The sequence below is a fragment of the Sinohyriopsis cumingii genome, unplaced genomic scaffold, assembly GCF_028554795.1.
Source record: "Sinohyriopsis cumingii isolate HCF-2022 unplaced genomic scaffold, ASM2855479v2 utg004484l, whole genome shotgun sequence".
NCBI classification, from domain to species: Eukaryota; Metazoa; Mollusca; class Bivalvia; order Unionida; family Unionidae; genus Sinohyriopsis; species Sinohyriopsis cumingii.
This window is the reverse complement of record NW_028316765.1, coordinates 12046-34114: the sequence shown is the minus strand read 5'-3', so window position 1 is coordinate 34114 and position 22069 is coordinate 12046. Positions and strand designations below refer to the sequence as shown.

The following is a 22069-nucleotide window of genomic DNA, read 5'->3' as shown; positions in this document are numbered from 1 at the left end:
TTTTTTGCTTATTCTTTTTTTACTTACATATTTATTATTTATTTATTTATTTATTTTAAACACTTAAACATATAGCCTAAAATTCACTTGCGTATATCAAATCACTGCTTTTCCTAATCTGTATGTCGTTCCATCTTAATCTGTTTGTGGTATTTATAGCCACTTCCTTAGTTGGTCACAAAACATAATAAGTGAGGAATTTGTACACTTACAATGAAGATGAATGGATTAAACATAAATGAATATCTACCAACCAGTGTGGACTTGGAGATTTGAAACTGTATGAATGTTTTTGGTTATCTCAGAATAAAACAATGTCATATATTGCTTACAAGATAAACATTATAGGGAGGATAAAACTTTTCATATATTATGGCTCTGTGTGGTCAAGTAATTGAGCATGATATAAAAGAATGTAAAAGGATCCTGATGGTAGTTGAATATTTTAACACTGATTCATACATATTGGCCATATAACGATAGTCCACTATTTTACAATATAAATGACATATTTACCAATATAAAAATGAGTCTACTATTGTAAGTGGGGACTTTAACTTCGTTCAATACTCAGAATGAGTTTCATATAATTATAGAAATATCAATAACTGTAATGTTAGGAATGCATTATTGACCGTAAAAGAAATCTTTGGTCGTGTTGATTCATTTAGAGCATTAAATGCTGGATTAAAGAGAGATACATGGAAAAGACTGGAATTCTTATTCCAAAGGTAGTAAAATAAACAAGTAAACAAAGCTTGTAATATTACATTTAAATTAACAAAATTTCGTTAGCGGTACAGGATTGTGGAAATATAAGAAAGAATATATACATGAAATCGAAAACTTAATAACGAGAAACTAATTACAATACACTTCAACTGTCTCAGCGGTAATATTAACAATGTTTGGAATTTCAATCAAAGATTTATCAAAAGCTATTCATTTAATCTAAATACTTTGAAATTCGTGGAAACAGCATTTCATGTGTTTTATATAAAATGAAATATAAACAAAAGAGGAAAACACACTTTTTACAACAAAAACAGTTCATCTGGTACAAGTGCTTGTAAAGGGACGAACCCATTGGTCCTTATAATTTAGAAATATCACAGTATATGAGGAAAATAAGCTTCTGGTGTTATTTGCTGCTATCTTGACTCTCACCTGTGCTGTCCCACTGACAAGGCCCTGAAATAAATAAATACATAAATAAATATATAAATCCCCACACACGCCTGGAAAGAAAATGAACGGAAAAGACCATGTCATCCAAATCGCATGATAAAGGAAGGGGACGAAAGAACGACGGATAGAAATATAGGATGGTTTATTTGTTGGTCGAAAATTCAAAACATATCAGCCTGGCAAAAATTACAGGAAAGAAATGACCGAAATAATGAACAATTCCAACTTCGGGCACTGGTAACATTATTTTTTTTAAAAATTTATAAATAAGCTGATTTAGGAAAGTGGGACGTTTAAAAATGATTAAATATTAGAAACAATAATGAAAAGTGAAATAGCTTCCGAGATTTATGACTTATTTCTTTGTTTATTTATAAACCACCTTTAAACCTATACGTTTTGCTCAAAGCTTGTATATTTATCACTGGTTTATTTAGTTTTAATTTGCCTCTTTTTCCTTCCGACTCACCTGGCCTTGTAGCGGTAGTCCTGTGTTCTGGACTGGAACTCTCTTGCTGTTTTTGTTTTCTCTCTTTTGCCCTTGCATTCTGGTACCATACTTGGACCACGCGCTTGTTAAGTCCAGTTATCTGTGCGATGTTTTCTATTTCAATGCCGTCAGGATTCTGATACAAAGCGAAATTGCCCTGAAGAATGCGAGACTGTTCCACGCTGAAGTTTGTTCTCAGCCGTTTTCTTCTCTGCTCATTTTCAGAATCTGAATAATAATAATAATTAATAATTAATAATCAGCAATGAATGCAATTACATTTCTGTATAACCGCTCCGATGGCCTAGTGGTTAGATCATCGTGGGTTCGATCCCCGGCCGAGTGATACCAAAGACTTACAAAATGGTACAAACACCTGCCTAGCTTGGCGCTCAGCATTAAGAGGTTAGTGTTAGAACTGGTCGACCTGGTGTCATCATAATGTGACTTTGTGGGATATCATGCTACATGTCTGCGGCATGATGCCCCAGTGCTACACATCACTATAAACTGTCAGAATGCAGACATCATAGCGATATGGCTGAAATTTCGTAAAGCTACGTCAAAAATTCAAAATCACACATCACACACATTACTACAAGGATTATAATGACGAACATGACAATGAAAACAATAGTTGTATGATTATTAAGCCAATACATATTTCATGAAATTTTGAAACGTTATACTTTATCCCTATGGCGGGCTTCCACTAAACGTCCAGGCTTGGCTCTCATTTTGTTTAGAACGAAAAAAAGAGGGAAGGAATGAAGAGAGGTAGACATGAAGGATAAAATTAATCAACACTTTAAAATAATTAATGCATCTGACAAAGACTGCATCTTTCATGATTTCATGTTTAAAAGTTCAATTACTGTAACCGCAATAAATGTTGGGAACACCTTGATTTATGCTTTAAAATTTCATATCAAATTTGAACCATATCTCACCTTCTAATTAGAACAATGATGTTTAGCGCATTTCAATATAGCAATATGTTAACCGCAATTTTCTTTAAATATCCTTTGATATCCATTACAAAATAATAAAAGAAAATTCGATCAACCCCCACCTGACATTTTCTTATTCATTTATTTACACACTTCTAAAATTCATCTGTTTTATTACGAACCAGTCTGAAAAGTGTACAAAGGAACGGTATATTTTAATTTACATTGCAGTTAAAAAGATCTCATATTGTTGACACGTCTTTATCAACGTCATATTAGAGGCGAAAGATAGATTATTGAGTAAAATTTTGAATAAATAATATAAAATCAAATTAAGAAAATATGTTCAGGAAAATTACTTCAGAAATTCTAAACGTGGACTAATGCAGGTTTTTCCTATTTTGTTTAAACAAAAAACAGACTCCCAACCCACCCCACCCCACCCACAAACAATTATCAGCAACACCCACTACGTTGTAAATTGTCTCGTGGCAAACACATAATACAATACAATATTCAAAAATGAAATTTAACAAGGTTCACCTTTGTGGGGTCCTTCGTCTAAATTCTCTCTTCTGTGATGTGTGCATATGATTTGACTCTCCTTCAAAACATACTCATCCCCCTTGCTAATTTGTCTTTTACATACGGCGCATGAAAAGCAAGCAAGATGGTATACTTGATGATGTACACGATGAACCCAGTCAGTGCTTTCAATTAGTCTCTGACATCCATAGCACTTCGTGCCAAATTCTCTGAAATGGATAAATAATGTGTTCATTAATAAAGTCGATAAGTTCTTTAATAATGGCATATATATGATTTGCATTTGGTTCTTTGTCATGTATTGTTAATACAAAACTTCTCGATTTCAAAAACATTTCCTACTTTATATATAAATATTAACTTAAGGCCACACTGATCTTTAGAATCAATACAGAGAAATCACTACCCATAAAAAAAGAAAGAAAAAAACAAACCACATATACATATATTAGGAGTTTAATTGTTTCGTGTTGAAAATAAATACCTGTGATAATGCGAACGACAATAAATAATATCTCCTTTGAAGAAACACGACTTGTGTGTCTCAAGAGTTGCCTGACAGACAAAACATTGGACACATTGTAAATGCCAAAACCGGTCGTTAGTGTGCAGAAGATAGCGTTCAGTAATTTGGAATCCACATCGGAAACAGGTGACGCCTTCGCCCTGCAAAACAAGAAAACCTACCGGTAGAAGCAAAAGCATGGTGGAACTAAGTAAAGGGATAATGAAATGCACAGACAAAATCAGTTAATGTTTCATATCTTTCACGAACACATTTAACAGCACCAATTATTTAAAGAAATCAAAGAAAACATCTGTGTTATATTATTCCACTTTAGGACGTGTACAAATAACATAATGGGTAACCGTTACCACCACCGAATAGTGTCATATGCTAAATTGTATGATAATATTCAACATTGCCTGAATACTTAGTAGACTCATAATACTCAACAATGTTATTATCATAATAATAATCTATTGATAATACAAAATGTCACGATAATTATATCTTAAAATTAAATAGTATCATACAACTAAATAGTTTCAAAATACTAAATAGTGTCACAATAGTTTCCTATTTTGACACCTAATTTTTAAGGTAGGAGGCATGAACCTAATTATCACAAGCTTAGCATTTATAAATTCACACAGAAGCAAAATCTGTAATGTGGTTGAGATTTACTTTTGAGTTAGGCTTGGAAATGGGTTGACTTGTTGGTGATTGCTAGACGTGCATTGGAGATCAACTGCGTAACTTGGGCTGCAAATAGCAGCCGATTTGGCTTACGTATTTACATGTGTCTGCTACAGAGGTAAATAACTAAAAATCTAGATGGTTGAGGGGTGATGAAAAGTATGCTAATTTGTTATAACTAGTGTACTTGATTTGTGCTTATGGCACATACTGATTCATTTAGCTGCCTTGTCACAGGAAAATATAGAAAATAGCTCCTTCCTGTCATAATGAATGCAAAAAAGAGGGGTTGATGGCAGTGTTGGTTCAACATAAAAGCCACCAGTTGCATTAGGAATTAACCTGATTCCCGCAGTCAAAATCTCAAATGTATGTTTTCTACAAACATCATTAGTTTGTTTTTATTTGTAACTTCAGTGTAAATTTATTCTCACTTTTCTTCAATAGGTCATTGTCGGATGAAAATTCACCAGATAAACTGTCCCATGAGACCTTTTGAAATATGTCAGTGTCTGCAAAGACGAGCGCCTGAAACCACGTGGTCTTCATGGACCACACGAGAAGAAGGAAATGACTAAGATAATAATAACAACCATGAATTTACTTTACAGGTAAGTCTTTGAGTCCGACATGTAATATGCTGTACCTTGCATGTATTAAGTCGCTATTGATAAGGTGGACAGACAGCATATGAAAGAAAGTGAAAAAGAAGATATGAATGAAAAGGCACTGAAAACATGTTAAATTAACGTAGTAATAAACAGAGGAACTACAATATTTGGGACATACTACAGTATCTTAAGATAATATTTTTAATGCTGGAAAACCTGGACAATTACAGTGCTTTTTCAAACGCTATGGTTAAACGTGAATCATGAACAATGTATTGACTAACAACATCATTTATACGAAAAGAAAAACTACTTATGGAACAAACGAATAAATTCCGGCGCAATCTCAACACACACAGACACACACACGCGCGCGCACGCGCGCATCAGCGAGTTGAATGCTTTAATCAATAGTATGTCATAGAACAGATATATTGAAAAATGAAAAGCCCAAAATGTTTTACAATGACTACATATGTAAATAACTTAATACCTTGATATATTGGGTGGGAGACTTTAGACGACGGAGAGTATATCATTGTTTTATTTCTTGTTTTAATGTCTTAATCCATTATATAGATCGGTTAAGAACCGATAAGCAACGATTTTACTTAAGTACAGAGTTGATTAATTACAGAGCAAAGTGTTATTTATTTCGAGGCCCGAAACGTGAACCTAAAGGCAAACAAGTCATCAGAGCTAACGTTACTTTCTGCTAGTAATTAAACATAGAATGTTCCTAAGTTAACAAATTGTTTTTTAATTGAATAGTGTTACGAGTTTAATTTATTAATGTGAAGGCATAATTTTATTACGAACAAAAAGGAGAATTAACGACTTTGTTATAGCTTCACCACCGCCAATTCCATTTCTATTGATGTTACTTGCTAATTCGTCTGACTACGATGCCGACATTATTATCGGTACAGATGAATACTTGTATATTAATATTAAGAAATAAATCAGTATTAGCAACCATGATATTTATTCTTTTAGACTTATAAGAGAAGAAGTTGCGTGACGTAATCGTACTGCTATTGATGCAACTAGTACCAAAACTATTACTACGATTACTGCTACATCTGTCACTACTATTACTACAACTACTGTTATAATAATAACAGCCGTGTATCCTACATATTGCTAAATAAAATGCATGTTATCAGTTGAATCCCAATGATGCTACATTTATGGTGAAATATAGGAAAATAAGCTTACCTTTTTCATGTTGATAGAATACGTGTCTTCCAGTCCAGATGAGGCGTGTCTTGTCTCGAATGCCATATCAATATTATCAACACACAACAATTATAAATCTTAATGCCGGGGTTAACTTAATGAATGTTTTCTAGTAATTCAGTGTTTGTCTCTTATATACGCTTACTCGTTCAGTTCCAAACAAATTTAAAACAATGTCGATTGGCAGATTTTAAATACTGTAAAATAACGTATTCAGTAACTGTGAATATAAAATAGGACTTACAGTACAATAGATGACGTATTTTAATTACACCTTGATTAATGTTCACGATCTGCAAGATGAGCGACGTTCGAGGAATTTCAAGTGTCAGCAATCAGCCAATCAAATCACGACTTTCACTGAGACCCAAGCCATGGGATATTCAGATTACTGCCGACAACCCAAGCGCATACGCGTGTTAACATAACTATCTAATTTCATTTGGATATTTTGCCCTATTCTGACACCAAAGATATTTATTTATGTTTTTATTTATATTTTTATTCGTTCGTTAGTTTCTTAGTTAGCTTGATCGTTCGTTCACTCATTATTTGTTTGCACATTCATTCATTCATTCATTCATTCATTCATTTATTCATTCATTCATTCATACACAGAGAGGGAGAGATCGTACATTTTACTTTGTCAGTATTTACATAATGACTTTGTACGAGTCAGTGGAGGATAGGATGACTTTCTCCGATTTGCATTATGGGGAGGGAGTATGCTTCCAGACCCGGATTGATACAACACATCTTCAGTCACATGCAATTACCCACTTTACCTTGGATTATAGGTGTAGATGAAACTCGAATATTAGAAATCTCGCAAAGTATTAGTAAACTAGTGGTACTGGACATTCTTATTATTGTTGACATTGAATAGTGTTGTTGTACCTGTTATTGCCATTGACGATAATGGCGAGGATGTGGAGATCGATGATCACTCGTGCATACACACTTTCAGTTTATAGCTATGCATGAAAAAAGATACACTCTAACTTTGTTATGAGTAAACATATATTTTCACCTCCAGTGTCTCATGGTTTACTATTTGGAATTATACTTGCACAATGCTACTTTATCTTGCATCTAACTTTACCTATTATTTCATCCACCCAGTCATAAGTATTCTAGCTAATATAGAAAGCCCTTTTATGAATCTTTTATTACATTGCAATGTAGACGACAAAGAGCACTGTATGTATGTATGTATGTATGCATGTATGCATATTTTATATTTTCAGGAAAATGACATAGTTTGCCAAAATAAAGGTTTTGTTTCATTTTATCCATTTATAATACAATTGTCTTTTTCCCTAGTATAATTTAGTTTATTCCTGAATGTGTGGTTTATGGAAATAATATCCTTGAGGACATTTGGTATTATTATGCTGAAATACACCAAGTTTTGTTAAGTTTTTGTGTCTGATATTCAACCAAACTTCATAGCTGAATGTTCTGATGGTATCACAGTTTCTTTATACAGGCGGAATCAGGTAAGTAAATTGGCTCTAACTTCATGTGCCGATCCCTGTGTGAGAATAAAATGAGTTTCTTCATTTATTGCATGCTCTTTTTATTTCTGTCAAATATTTAATACTGGAGGTAACAGGACTTCCAAAATGCTCGGTTTCATTTAAATTAGCTGTCGTATGATTGTCTATTTTGCACTTAAGCTTCTCCTGTTGTTTTCTTTGAACAGTATTTATTTAAGAAATTATTTCATGTATGATTTGTAACTATACAGTCTACATTTCGATTCAGTAAAATGATGACGGCTTGTTGAAAAACTGTTTACCCTATTACAAAGACTATTGGTTACATGATCTGGATGAAAACTAATATGCAACTTTTACTAACCTTGAAGCTTAAGTTCCATTTTAGGAAGCATCTGTTACATATATTTTGCATTGTTTGAAAATGGACCGGCGCATTTACAAATAGAGTTATATCATCGGCAAGCGCCATTATCACAGATGAAGTGGAATAATAATGCTCATAACACACCTCCAAGCAGAATGCACAGTTTTATAGGAAACGGTTCGACCTTTGATTCATTCATCAGGGCTAAGGTTTGTACATGTGAGTGCAATTTGTATTACATGTAAAATATTTCCTTGAATGCCCAGATTTCTGACTTTAGGAAAAGGGCAGATCAGAGTCCAAGCTGTATAATGCGTGGGCAAATCACGATCCATCCGGAGTCTACGGTTTGACGGTGGATTTTAACTTATATCTTATACATACGTGTGTGTGTGTGTGTGTGTGTGTGTGTGTGTGTGTGTGTGCGTGTGTTTCGTTCACGAATTATAACAAGGCTTTAACTATGTGAGGCATATCGCTACAATATTTGCAGTGTGGCAGTTTAGAGTGAAGCCTAGCCACTGGCGCATCACGTCGCTGACATGTGTAATCATTCCCCACCTAGTCACATTATCCTAACAGTAACACAAGCCTACTACTAAACACGTGATTCTTGGCGTCATGTGACTCAGCTGCTAGTACTTTTTTATAAGTCGGGATATGACTATGCCGGGTTCGAACCTTTGACCTACTGCACATCTGAGGCGGACGTTCTAACCACTTTGGCTACCCGAGCGGTCCATTATACATACGTATAAATACAGTCACCAACCTAAGTTAAATCTTATTTATCGTGTCTAATTTCTTCCGAGATGTTTTAATGCAACTGTTGCAAGTCAGATAACAAAAATGAAATGGTTCAAGTAACCAACTTCTCATAAGACAGAAATAAATCAGGATATTGGCTTCAATGAATAAGAGGAAACTGTACAATGCTTGTGCTGGATAGCGGTGTGGGATTGAGTGGCTTTAGTAATCATAATGCAGATTTCATATAAGTTGAGAACACACTGTTTTTTATTAGAACGAACAGATGATAATAATGACTCGTTAGCTTTATTGTATTCGGAGCTATATGGAATATGCTTACTGAGCGAGGAAAAGACTAGGTTTCACAAAGGGAAACAATTCTGTCATGTAGACACAGTAAGGACTCAATAACTGATGAATTCATGAACACGTTGAACAGAATTACATGACTGTGTTTGATCTAGGTTTTTAACGTAGCTTTAATAATTTTCAGTCATATCGCTACGATGTCTACATTGTGATATTTTATAGTGATGTCTAGTACTGGGACATCAAGCAACAGACATGTAGCATGATGCGACACCCAGTCACATTATTCTGACAACAGGCCGACCAGTCCTAACACTAACCTCTTAATGCGCCAAGCGAGGCATCTGTTTGTACCATTTTATAAGTCTTTGGTATATCTCGGCCGGGGTTCGATCCCTCAACCTGTCTCATCAGAGGCGGACGCGCTAACGAAAAGGCCATCGGAGCGGTCGTTATCTTGAATATGTATGCGAGATAAATTTACAAAGGTGACTTTATGTACTGTATAATCACATTGAACATGACAGAGCTTGGGGACGCCAAAAAACAGTGGGGTAACTTCTTTGCTTCAAATGAATTGTTCTCGTTTCTGGGTTATATTTAATTTATCTAGGTACTTTCCATGATACCTTTAGTGTGGACAATGTAAGACCGCACATTATGACTAAAATAGCGGTCTTATGAGGTGATCACCTGCACCCCCAGCCCACCAACCCCAATCCAAAAGTTAGAGGGTTTAATAACAACGTTGCCCATCTTGATCCGTGTTTGAGTATATTAGAAAAAAATCAAAAATAATTTAGACTATAATATGTTGCCGTACCTTCCATACCTGGGTGTATATTATAGTTTAAAATAACCATGTACTCCCCTCCTCATGCATTACAGATAATGTCTGGATACCTCATCTATTTTGAAAATGTCTAACGATCAATGGGAATGATCGGTTTATTAGCCCTTTTTTGTGCTTGTAACACTTGTTGCTGTATTTGCCATATTTGTCGACATTATCACTGAAACTTATTAAGATAAAATCTGTAAGGAATGAAACTAGTGATCAATAGTATAAAAAAGTCAATAAGCTATCATACGAATAAGCCACACACACACACAAAAAAAAAAAAAAAAAAAAAAAAAACATGTTTGATTTCCTCTAAACATTTTTGGTGGGAAATATATCAGGTTTTATCCTAATTCCACAATTTGAAATTAAGGGTTGGAATTATTGTCATTTTGCATATCGTTACTTTCACCCTTTCTTTGCTTGAGCGACATTGTAATTGAAGTAATTAATGACACCTTTTTGACTGTGGCTTAACATCAAACAATGCCAGCCTACAAGCAACACTCGTACATTTTAATGACCACACCATGTACCCGACGTAGCAAGACATTTGCAATCGGCTGAAATAAGTCCTTCCTATTTAATTCAACTTCAAGGGAAAATATTTCGTGATTACTTCTTACCGAACAGACCGTGAGTTTTGTTTATTCCCATTCACGTTCCAAAAGATTCATATGTATGTATGTATGTATGTATATATGTATGTATGTATGTATGTATGGATGGATGGATGGATGGATGGACAGATTGATGGATAGATGGACGGATGTATGTATGGATGGATGGATGTATGTATGTATGTATGTATGGATGGATGGATAGATTGATGGATAGATGGACGGATGTATGTATGGATGGATGGATGGATGTATGTATGTATGGATGGATGGATGGATCGATGGATGGATGGATGTATGCATCTATGTCTGTATGTATGTATGGATGGATGGATGGATGTGTGTGTTTGTATGTATGTTTGTGTGTGTGTGTGTGTGTGTGGATGGATGGATGGATGGATGTATGTATGTATTGTAATACCTAACTGAACAAACCAAAATAATTGGCTCTATTAAAAACTACAGTCCTCTTCCAATAGTAATAGTAATAATTAATTAGATCGCCATCGGCATCACTTATAATAATAATAATAATAATAATAATTAATAATAATAATAATAATGAGAATTTTGTATAGCCCCTTTAGAAGCTCTAAGCGCTTTACAACATTAGAAAATACCTTTAACATAAAAAACATATATAATGATATGATTACAAAAACAAACACCATGCAGTTAGAAAACATAAACAACATGCTGAGAATATTTAAGGTAGGAACCATGAATAGGTCTTTAAGTTTATTCTTGCAGTCGAAATAAGTGAGTTTTGAGAGCACACTTGAATGGAATCATTGTGTCGGTGTGTCTAAGTTCAGTGGGCAATTCATTCCACGTTGCTGGGCCCTGGTATGCAAAAGAACGCTGTCCATATGACTTTGTTTTCAGAGTGGGAATAATGAGTATACAATTGTCAGAAGAGGAGCCTAAGTATCCTGCTGGTGTGTACACATGGCTGAGGTCGGATAGGTATGTTGGACTGGAGTGGGACAGTGAAACGTAGCACAGAGAACAAACTTTGTTTTTGATTTTGGATCGAATGGATAGCCAGTATAGGGTACAGAGAAGCGGGGAGGTGTGCTCTGAGCCCACGTACTAGTGGATCTCGAATATAATTAACGTTGAATCTAAGCACATATATTTGTTTTGCGTGGTTTTCGAACCTATTAAGTTCAGCCCTGTTTTGCATGTATTATAAAATATATATTTTTTGATACTGTTGTAAGGCACTTAAAAATTTTCATCTTATCAATCGAAACAATAAGAATCACGCTGGTATATCTTTCCAAGGAGTATGTCAGTTTCAGAATTGAATGACACAAACATATATACTAAGTAGCTAATGGGAAATAATACATACAAAAAATATTTAAAATAATAACAAAAACATTTGAAAACAACGACAGCGACGACAGTAGTAATGATATTTACGGGGATTATTATAACAATTGACGACAACAATTTTTTTAAATGAATTTATTGTAATTTATTATAATAGAAACGACGATATCTATGATGAAATATATAAAACGGATTTCAGCAGATGCCGTCTTTCATTGTTATGAAAAATTAAGAGAAGTTGTATGCTACACTCATCTTTTAGTATCATAAAACTATGAAGTATTAAGATGGTATTTAGCATGATGATGGGATTAAGTATAACGATTGTATTTAGTATGACGATGGTATTTAGTATTATGATGTTATTAAGTATGATGATGGCATTTAGTATTACGATGGGAATTAGAATCATGATGGTGTTTAGCATGATGGTGGAATTTAGTATTGTGATGGTATTTAGCACGATCCTGGTATGTAGTATTATGATTGTATATTGCATTACGATAGTATTAAGCATTATGATAGTATTTAGTAAGATGATGGTATTTAGTATCGTGATGCATTTAGTATTACGATTGTATTTACCATTATAATGGCATTGAGTATTACGATAGCATTTAGTATTATGGAGTATTTAGCATTACGATAGTATTTAGTATGATGATGGGATTTAGTGCGATGATTGTATTTTGTGTCATTCTGGTATGCACTATTATGATGGTATTTAGTATGATGATAGTATTTAACACCGTGGTGGTATTTAATATCATGATTGTATTTAGTATGATGTAGGTAATTAGTATGATTATGGTATTTAGGAATATGATAGTAATTAGTATGATAATAGTATTTAGCATTATGACAGTATTAACTGTGCTGTTGGTATTTAGTATCGTGATTGTATTTATCATGATGATGTCATTTGGATGATGATGGTATTTAGTATTAGGATAGTATTTAGTATGATGATGGCATGTAGTGTTACGATGGTATTTAGCATTACGATGGTATTTAAGATTATGATAGTATTAAGTATGATGATGATATTTAGTATGATGATATTTAGTATGATGATGATATTTAGTTTAGTGATGTATTTATTATTATGATGATATTAGGATGATGACGGTATTTTTATCATGATGGTATGTAATATCGTTATAAAGATTAATATCATGATGGTATTTTAGCATTATGATGGTGTTTAATGCCATGGTGGTATTTAGTATTATGATGGTTTATAATATTATGATGGTATTTAGTATCGTGATGGTATTTAGTATGATGATGATACTTAGTATCGTGATGGTATTTAGTATGATGAAGGTACTTAGTATCGTGATGGTATTTAGTATTATGATGGTTTATAATATTATGATGGTATTTAGTATGATGATATTTAATGTGACGATGGCATTTAGTATCAGAGTGCTAATTAGTATTGTAATGGTATTTAATAGTGATGATACCGTGTAGTTTTATAACCCTATTGCTATTTTGACACTATTTAGTATTTTGAAACTGTTTAGTTGTATGATACTATTTAGTATTAAGATATAATTCTTCTGACGGATTTTATTATCAATGGACTATTATTATGATAATAACATTGTTGAGTATTATGAGTCTACTAAGTATTCAGGCAATGTTTAATATTATCATACAATTTAGCATATGACACTATTAGGTGGTGGTAACGGTTAGCCATGATGATATTTGTACACTTCATAAAGTTGAGTAATATAACACAAATGTTTTCTTTGATTTCTTTAAATAATTGGTGCTGTTAAATGTGTTCGTGAAAGATATGAAAGATTAATTGATTTTGTCTGTGCATTTCATTATCCCTTTACATAGTTACACCCTGTTTTTGCTTATACCGGTAGTTTTTCTTGTTTTGCAGGGCGCGTCACCTGTTTCCGATGTGGATTCCAAATTACTGAACGCTATCTTCTGCACACTAACGACCGATTTTGGCATTTACAATGTGTCCAATGTTCTGTCTGTCAGGCAACTCTTGAGACACACAAGTCGTGTTTCTTCAAAGGAGATATTATTTATTGTCGCTCGCATTATCACAGGTATGTATCTTCAACACGAAACAATTAAACTCCTAATATATAAGAGTATGTGTGTTTTTTGTCTTTCTTATGGGTAGTGATTTCTCTGTATTGATTCTAAAGATCAGTGTGGCCTTAAGTTAACATTTATATATAAAGTAGGGAATGTTTTTGAAATCGAGAAAATTTTTATTAACAATCCATGACAAAGAAACAAGTACAAATGCAAATCATATATATGCCGTTATTAACGAACTTATCGATTTTATTAATTAACACATTATTTATCCATTTCAGAGAATTTGGCACGAAGTGCTATGGATGCCAGAGAGTAATTAAAAACACTGACTGGGTTCATCGTGTACATCATCAAGTATACCATCTTGCTTGCTTTTCATGCGCCGTATGTAAAAGACAAATTAGCAAGGGGGATGATTATGTTTTGAATGAGAGTGAAATCAGATGAACACATCACAGAAGAGAGATTTTCCAAGAAGGACCCCACAAAGGTGAACCTTGTTAAATTTTATTTTTGAATATTTTATTGTATTCTGTGTTTGCTACGAGACAATTTACAACGTAGTGGGTGTTGCTGATAATTGTTTGTGTGGGTGGGGTGGGGTGGGAGTCTGTTTATTGTTTAAACAAAATAGGAAAAAGCTGCATTATTCCACTTTTAGAATTTTTGAAATAATATTCCTGAACATATTTTCTTAGTTTGATTTTATATTATTTATTAAAATTTTTACTCACTAATCTATCTTCCGCCTCTAATATGGCGTTTAAAAAGGCGTGTCAACAATATGAGATTCTTTTTAATTGCAATGTAAATTAAAATATGCCGTTCCTTTGTAAATGTTTCAGATTGGTTCATAATTAAACAAATGTATATTAGAAGTGTGTAAATAAATGAATAATTACTAAATGAATAACTAAATCGGAAAATGTCAGGTGGAGGTTGATCGAAAATATTTTTATTTTGTATGCATATCAAGGTACATTTAATGCGGTTAACATATTGCTGTATTGAAATTCACCAAACATCATTATTCTTCATGAAAAAAAAATATGTTGTAATGAAATCATTCTAATCAAAAGATTAGATATGGTTCAAATATGAATATGAAATTTCAAGGCATAAAACAGTGTACCCATCATTTATTACTGTTACAGTAATTGAACTTTCGAACATGAAATCATGAAAGATGCTGTCTTTGTCAGATGCATTAATTATTTTAAAGTTTTGATTAATTTTATCCTTCATGTCTACGTCTCTTCATTCTTTCCCTCCTTTATTTTCGTTCTAAACAAAACGGGAGCCAAGCCTGGACGTTTAGTGGAAAACCGCCAAAGGGATAAACTATATCGTTTCAAAATTTCATGAAATATGTATTAGCGTAATAATAATTTAACTTTTGTTTTCATTGTCATGTTCGTCATTATAATCCATGTAGCAGTGTGTGTGATGTGTGATTTTAAGTTTTAACGTAGCTTTACGACATTTCAGTCATATCGCTACGATGTCTGCAGTGTGACAGTTTATAGTGATGTGTAGCACTGGGGCATCATGCCGCAGACATGTAGCATGATGTCCCACAAAGTCACATTATCCTGACACCAGGTCGACCAGTTCTAACACTAACCTCTTAATGCTGAGCGACAAGCTAGGCAGGTGTTTGTACCATTTTGTAAGTCTTTGGTAACACTCGGCCGGGGATTGAACACACGACGCTCTAATCACTAGGCCACCTTAGCGGTAATACAGAAAAGTAATTGCATTCATTGCTAATTATTAATTATTATTATTATTATTATTATTATTATTATTATTATTCAGATTCTGAAAATGACCAGAGGATAAAACGGTTGAGAACAAACTTCAGCGTGGAACAGTAAAAAAAATTGGAATATAACAACTTTAACTGAAATACGTACAATTAAATTCTATATAAAAGTCATGCGGCACTGGGAGTGAAACAAAGACTTCCGGATCGCTAATATCAACAGCAATGATATACACAAAGCGAAAGCAGACACAATAGCCAAAGAAACGAACTTTGATGTAATAATGATACAAGAAAAACACAATGGAATTACGCCAGAATTCAATTTTTTATTAGAAGACAAACTTTACGCAATAGTGATATGCAACAATTTTACAAATAATGATATTAGAGAGGGGGATAGCAACAATAATATAAAAAAACAGGGAGTAAGCTGGGAAAGGTTTGAGGCGAGGGAATTTTTTAAGGGACGGTTGCTACATGTTAAAATGTTAAATTGGAATATAATAGATTGTACATGCCAGCTAATAGAAATAAGAAACTAAATTTTATAGAAAACGTATTTACCTACCTACAACAATATTCGATGGAAAATCTAATCATAGGGGTAAATTTCAATTGGGATGGGGACGAAATTGACAGAACGACTGACCTAACAACAAGTGAGAAAATATACCGAACTGAAATTATAAATTTTTTCAATAAACACAATTTACATGACATTTATAGAAAACTGAACATATTAAAAAGAGAATTTACCTTTAACTATAAACAAAACCAGTCTAACAGGATTTATAAATTTTACGTGAATTTTTATGATCCATTAATATATATTAATACTGCAATAACCAACCAAAAACTATCAGACCATTTTATGGTCGCTATGGACCTAAAAGGAATAAAAGGGAAAAATGGGGGCCAGGACTATTGAAACTAATTAATAAGATTTTAAATGACAAAGAATATGTAGCAATGTTACAAAAAGAAATTGAAACCTTCAAAAATGAAGAAAATATTAATATAATAAATAATTGGGATGTTTTAAAGAACATAATAAAACGAATATTCAGTACTCAAATAGAAGGGCGGAAAAAACAGACAAAAGACAAACACGAACTCAAATTAGAACTAAGCAAAACAACAAACGACGGTGAAAAAAACGACTGACAGACAAAATTAAAACTATTGAAGAAGACGAAAATCAGAGGAGAATAATAAGGGCGGGAAAATTTACAGAGGTCTACAACAAGGTAAAAATCTTATATAAACGAGAAGAATTTAGAAAATGGGGTTATACAATTTGAAATAAAGTCAAAATAAACCATGTAACCCATACTGTAAAAGAAGATATCCTAAATAGTAGTTCCCAATATTATAAAGAACTATACACCACACAGAACATAGACTTCAGCATAATCGACAGCTACTTAAAAAATGTCGACTATGAGATGACATCAACAGTACATAGAGACCAATGTGATGACGTCATCTCAGATGACAAAATTGACAAAATCACAAAGAGTATAGCTACACTCACTAAAAAGAAATCGCCAGGGAAAGATGGACTCCCCGTGGAATTCCACCAAACGTTCCACAGTGAACTAACGCCGATCTTAAACGCGTTGTATAATAATATATTTTTAAGTAAAATTAAAATGACTAAATCTATGAGGGAGTGGGTTATCACAATTATATACAAAGGGAAAGCGGATAGAGACGAGATTAAAAACTGGATTCCCGTATCACTTTTAAACACGGACTATAAAATTTTAAGTAGGATTTTAAGAAATAGAGTAAAAGGTAGGATAAAGAAAATAATTAATGTAAATCAAACTTGTGGAGGAAAAGGGATGGATATACAAAACTATATTTTAAACATTAAAACTATAATTGACTACATAAATGAAACTGGTACGAAGGGTGCTATGGTAGTCTTCGGCCGGGAGAAAGCTTTTGACCGATTAGAACAAAACTATATACAGAATATATTTTTAAAAATTGGTTTCGGACCCAACTTACAGAAATGGACCGAAATCCTATACACGGGGATAATTTCATGTGTACAGGTAAACGGGAAATGCACGAAATAATTTCAAATACAACGATCAGTAAGAAAAGAATGTCCACTATCAATGCTGTTATACGTAATGGCAATATAAATTCTAAGTCACAAGATAAGAAACAACCCAGAAATGCAAGGCATACAAATACCAAACCTAAAAAAGAGAATTAAAATGCTTCAACATGCTGATGATTCCACCAACTTTATAAAAGAGGGGAAATGCTATAAGCATCTAATAGAATAATTTGAAACATTTGCTAAAGCGTCGGGTTCCAAAATAAACCACGACAAGACCGAAATCTTAAAAATGGGTTACTGGAGGGGCAACCACCCTGGATTACTCCCCACATACCTACTGAGAGACATGATAAAGGCTCATGGGGTTTACTTTGGTAAAAAAGAAGCTGTAGAAAACTATAAACATATTATTAACAAACTTAAAGAAAATGTGAAAATCTGAGCCATTACGCGATTATGTATCATGGAGCGGACCGAAGTGGCCAAGAATTATTTATACTCAAATATTAACTATATAAATAAATCCATAGATATGGATAATAAACTCTTTAACAAAATAGACAATGAAATAATAGATTATATATTGAATCATAAAATGCATTAAGAAACCAACCAGTGATATACAAAAATAACAAATTAATATAAAAAATATTCGAAGTTCCACCCAAATTTAAACAAATAAGAGAACTAATTTTAAAATATAGGGACATAACAGATTATAGAAAATAGAAATAAGTAAAACTCGCGCTTGGATTTGGGAGGAGGAAACGAAAAATATAAAATGCAGAGTAGAGCAGGACAACTGGGGGTAAATTGGACAAAAACGTGGGAAAATTGGGAAAAAAATAAGATCTGTCGAAACACAAAGTATAATTTTTTAATACCGGCACAACGCCTGGCTAACAGGCGAAGAAGCAATCAAACGTCGTATGATCAGGATAATGCCGAAATGCCCTTTATGTAAAACAGAACTTCACCAAACTACATACGATTGCCCAGTGTGACAAAACTAAACAAAATAGGATAAAGTTAATAATCGAAATATGCAAAAATATAAGTATAACAAAAATAACATTGTATTCATCGATGTAGACTACGAAAACAAAATCGTTCTAAAAATTATAGACTATATAGTAACTACGATGATATCATGTGGACAGGTGATAAAGATTTTTAAATAAGATACGTGGTACAAATAAGAATATTAATCACAATAAGAACTCAATACGTCTTACGACGTACAGATACTTACCGTCAGGCTGATATAACGCAATTTATGTTTGAATTGGGAGAGAGAGGGGGAGGGAGGAATCTGTATTACAGACCGAAGGGTCGTGTAGCGCAAATGCGAGCGGATGCCATACCCATGCCCCCTCATCTCACCCCACAACAGCCATATTTCAAAGAAAATTTCAATATATGTTTCAAATAATTATATAAAAAAACATAACTTTTTTTAAAGGGAAGAAAGGAATGAAATTGAAATTTTTTTGTTTCTTTTTTCTTCTTTTTTTCTGAAAGAAAATTCTAAAGACATATAGTATGGGATACAGGGAAACTATATGATGGAAGAAAAAGGCGATGACATCATGGGCTAAGTCACATAGCCATACGCGAAGTAGACAGGCCCATGAAAGGGTCTTTGAAAACAAACCCATGTAGAACATAAACAGACAAAAGAGAGACACAAATACATACTGTATAACATTTAGTTTAAAACCCCACTAACTTTTTCTATATCTTAAAAACCATACAGCTCCCGTACTGTATGGTTGACCACTATACAATAATGTGGTCTCAATAAACAATTTTGGATCTTTCAATAAAGAATAATCAGATAAACTAAATCATTTTTTTAAACAAAATCTAAATAGTACACCGTTCGATCGTCAAAATTCGAAAACCATAAAACAAAGTAAAAGATAAAATATAATATATCATAATGGATCTTAAATCCAAATTAGGAAGATATACAAATGGGAAAGATATTTGATTTATACTTGCTGTCTCAAACATACAAAAAATATAGCATACACACAATATAGCACCTCTACATATAGCAAACACTGAGACCTAGGCGACCTATAGCAAAGGTCAGTAAATTTCACGGGAAGGAACTTCGAGCAAGTTGAGGGAAACCAGGCTCGGAAGAACAACCCTTTAGATAACACTAAGGAAACATAAATACCCCATCAAAAATTCTAAAAACTAAATTTTTGATATAAAATTTTGTTTTAAATAAATCGTGCAACACATCTGAGGAGGGAAACACACAAACATAAAATACTTTTATTTTTTGAAAATGGGTGGGTGGGCATCTGTATGGTGCCCCACCCCCACCCCAGTAATAAGAATGGCGACAAATATACGTAGTTTTACATCCTGAATTTTCTGCAAAACCAAATTACATGAGCCATTTCATGGGTTCTCAAGCTTGATTACATATTTCAAAATTGTAATGTAATTTCGGCTATATTACAAGAGCAATTTCATCCTCCTTACTGCACTGAAAATGAAATAAATATTTTATTCCATAGATATTTTTGATAATTGCAATTGAAAGACTTCATATTTTTCCCAAATTATGATTTCAAGCATTCAATGATAGAGCAGAAACTTACTTGCAGATGTCAACACGCTGCTCCGTCGCCGCTTATATCCGATGTAATTCTTGTAGAACTGGCACATATAAATCCAGTCCATAATCATGACATTTCGTAGAAACGACCAAAATACCAAAATCTCTTCATTCCAGATCAAATGGAAAAGTTGTTGCAATGCGCATTCATTCACAATATAACTTCAAATTTCAATTTTAACTAGACCAAACCACCATTTTCTTTCGAACGTTCTGTCTAGCGCGCGACTAAGTTCAAATTTATCTGGGCGGAGTTATGTGCGCATCAATAATGTTGTTGTGTAATGATGAATCTGCGCTTGTGTATTTCGTTTGGAATAAGGTATACATTCAGTTACTTTGTTTCTTGTAGTGTATTTTTGTTTACATAATTAAACCTTAGGTAGAATAAGACAATGAGCATATAATAAAAAGGTTATTGCATTTGTATGGGAAATTGTGAACTCATTTGTTCGGATGGATATACTGTACTCCCAAGGTTGTGCAGTATTTACATCAGAAAAACTCGTGCATGTTTTCGCATACAAATGCAGTAACCTATAAATATACCGACTGGCAGTTATTGTTGCCAATGTTCAGTACTGTGACGTCATCATTCGTACTGTCCCTATACAAACCCAACCTATGTTCAACTTTCCCTTGTCCTTATACAGGCCCTCAATTTGTCCGGATATTTCTTGTTCCTGAATCGTCCCAGAGGATCTTGTAATGGTAATACCCATTGTCCGTAAAGTGGATATAAAATTCCCCCTGTTAATTTCCCATGTACCCATTTTTAGCACTAAAGTCCTATTGAGGCTAGGGTGTCCCAATCCCTTGTCGCTATGTTCCATTCTCCATTCACTCCATGTTAAATTTCCACATGTTCAGTTCCCATTTGCCCTATAGTGGTTATACAATTTTGTAACACTAAACCCCCAAGATCCTATCGCGTCCCTACTCACTACCCACATCCCTCAATTATAAAGGGCGTATTATTTTAATGAATTATTATAACCAGTGCTATATTATTATCGTTATTACTATTATTATTATTATCATTGCTGTTGTTGTTTTATTGTTGCTGTTACTGCTGTTTTTCATTCTTGTAATAGAGAGGGCAGAAGAAAAAAAAACACTTTAGGTAGACAAACTGGAAGAATTGCGTACGAGAAAATCTCAGAACCAACATGAGAGATAGTAAGCAAAATCTAACGGTGGCATATCACATAATAATACGATATGAATCTCAAACAAAAGGTCATGGTGTCACACCATTCTGGAAGTGTATGTGGTAACAAACACTGTATTTGTGTGTTGTATCTAGTTGTATCACTTGCATTTTCAAATGGCGGGCATAAATACAAGTCATCCATTGAATGCGGATTGTTACAATGCGGAATATTGTAATCGTTATGTCCGTCCTTCCGCATGATACAATCTCGTTTTGATGGATGCCATGAAACGTGGAGAGTAATGTCATCATCACGTTAAGATATGCCAATTAGTAAATCACTTTGTTCGGGCAATTACTACGGCACGTTATGTCTTGTTAGCTTTATGCAGTGTATGACTCAAT

At 33.5% G+C, this 22069-nt stretch overlaps 1 protein-coding gene across 1 annotated transcript; it reads right to left on the bottom strand.

Annotated features, from left to right (window-relative positions):
• Positions 1–920: 920 nt before the first annotated feature.
• LOC149769145 (LIM/homeobox protein Lhx8-like) lies at positions 921–21233 on the bottom strand. Its single transcript, XM_089949960.1, has 3 exons — positions 21134–21233; positions 1658–1906; positions 921–1191 (listed from the first exon to the last, which is right to left on the bottom strand). The coding sequence occupies exons 1-3, from the start codon at positions 21231–21233 to the stop codon at positions 1142–1144; spliced, it is 399 nt and encodes a 132-aa protein (XP_089806086.1). The 3' UTR covers positions 921–1141.
• Between the last annotated feature and the right edge of the window lie 836 nt (positions 21234–22069).

Coding starts and splice junctions, on each gene's coding strand:
- LOC149769145 (XM_089949960.1), bottom strand. CDS start 21,233: ATGGGTATTACCATTACAAGATCCTCTGGGACGATTCAGGAACAAGAA. Junction 1,907..21,133: donor CAAGGGAAAGTTGAACATAG/GTTGGGTTTGTA, acceptor ATTATTATTCAG/ATTCTGAAAATGAGCAGAGA. Junction 1,192..1,657: donor GACTACCGCTACAAGGCCAG/GTGAGTCGGAAG, acceptor TATTTATTTCAG/GGCCTTGTCAGTGGGACAGC.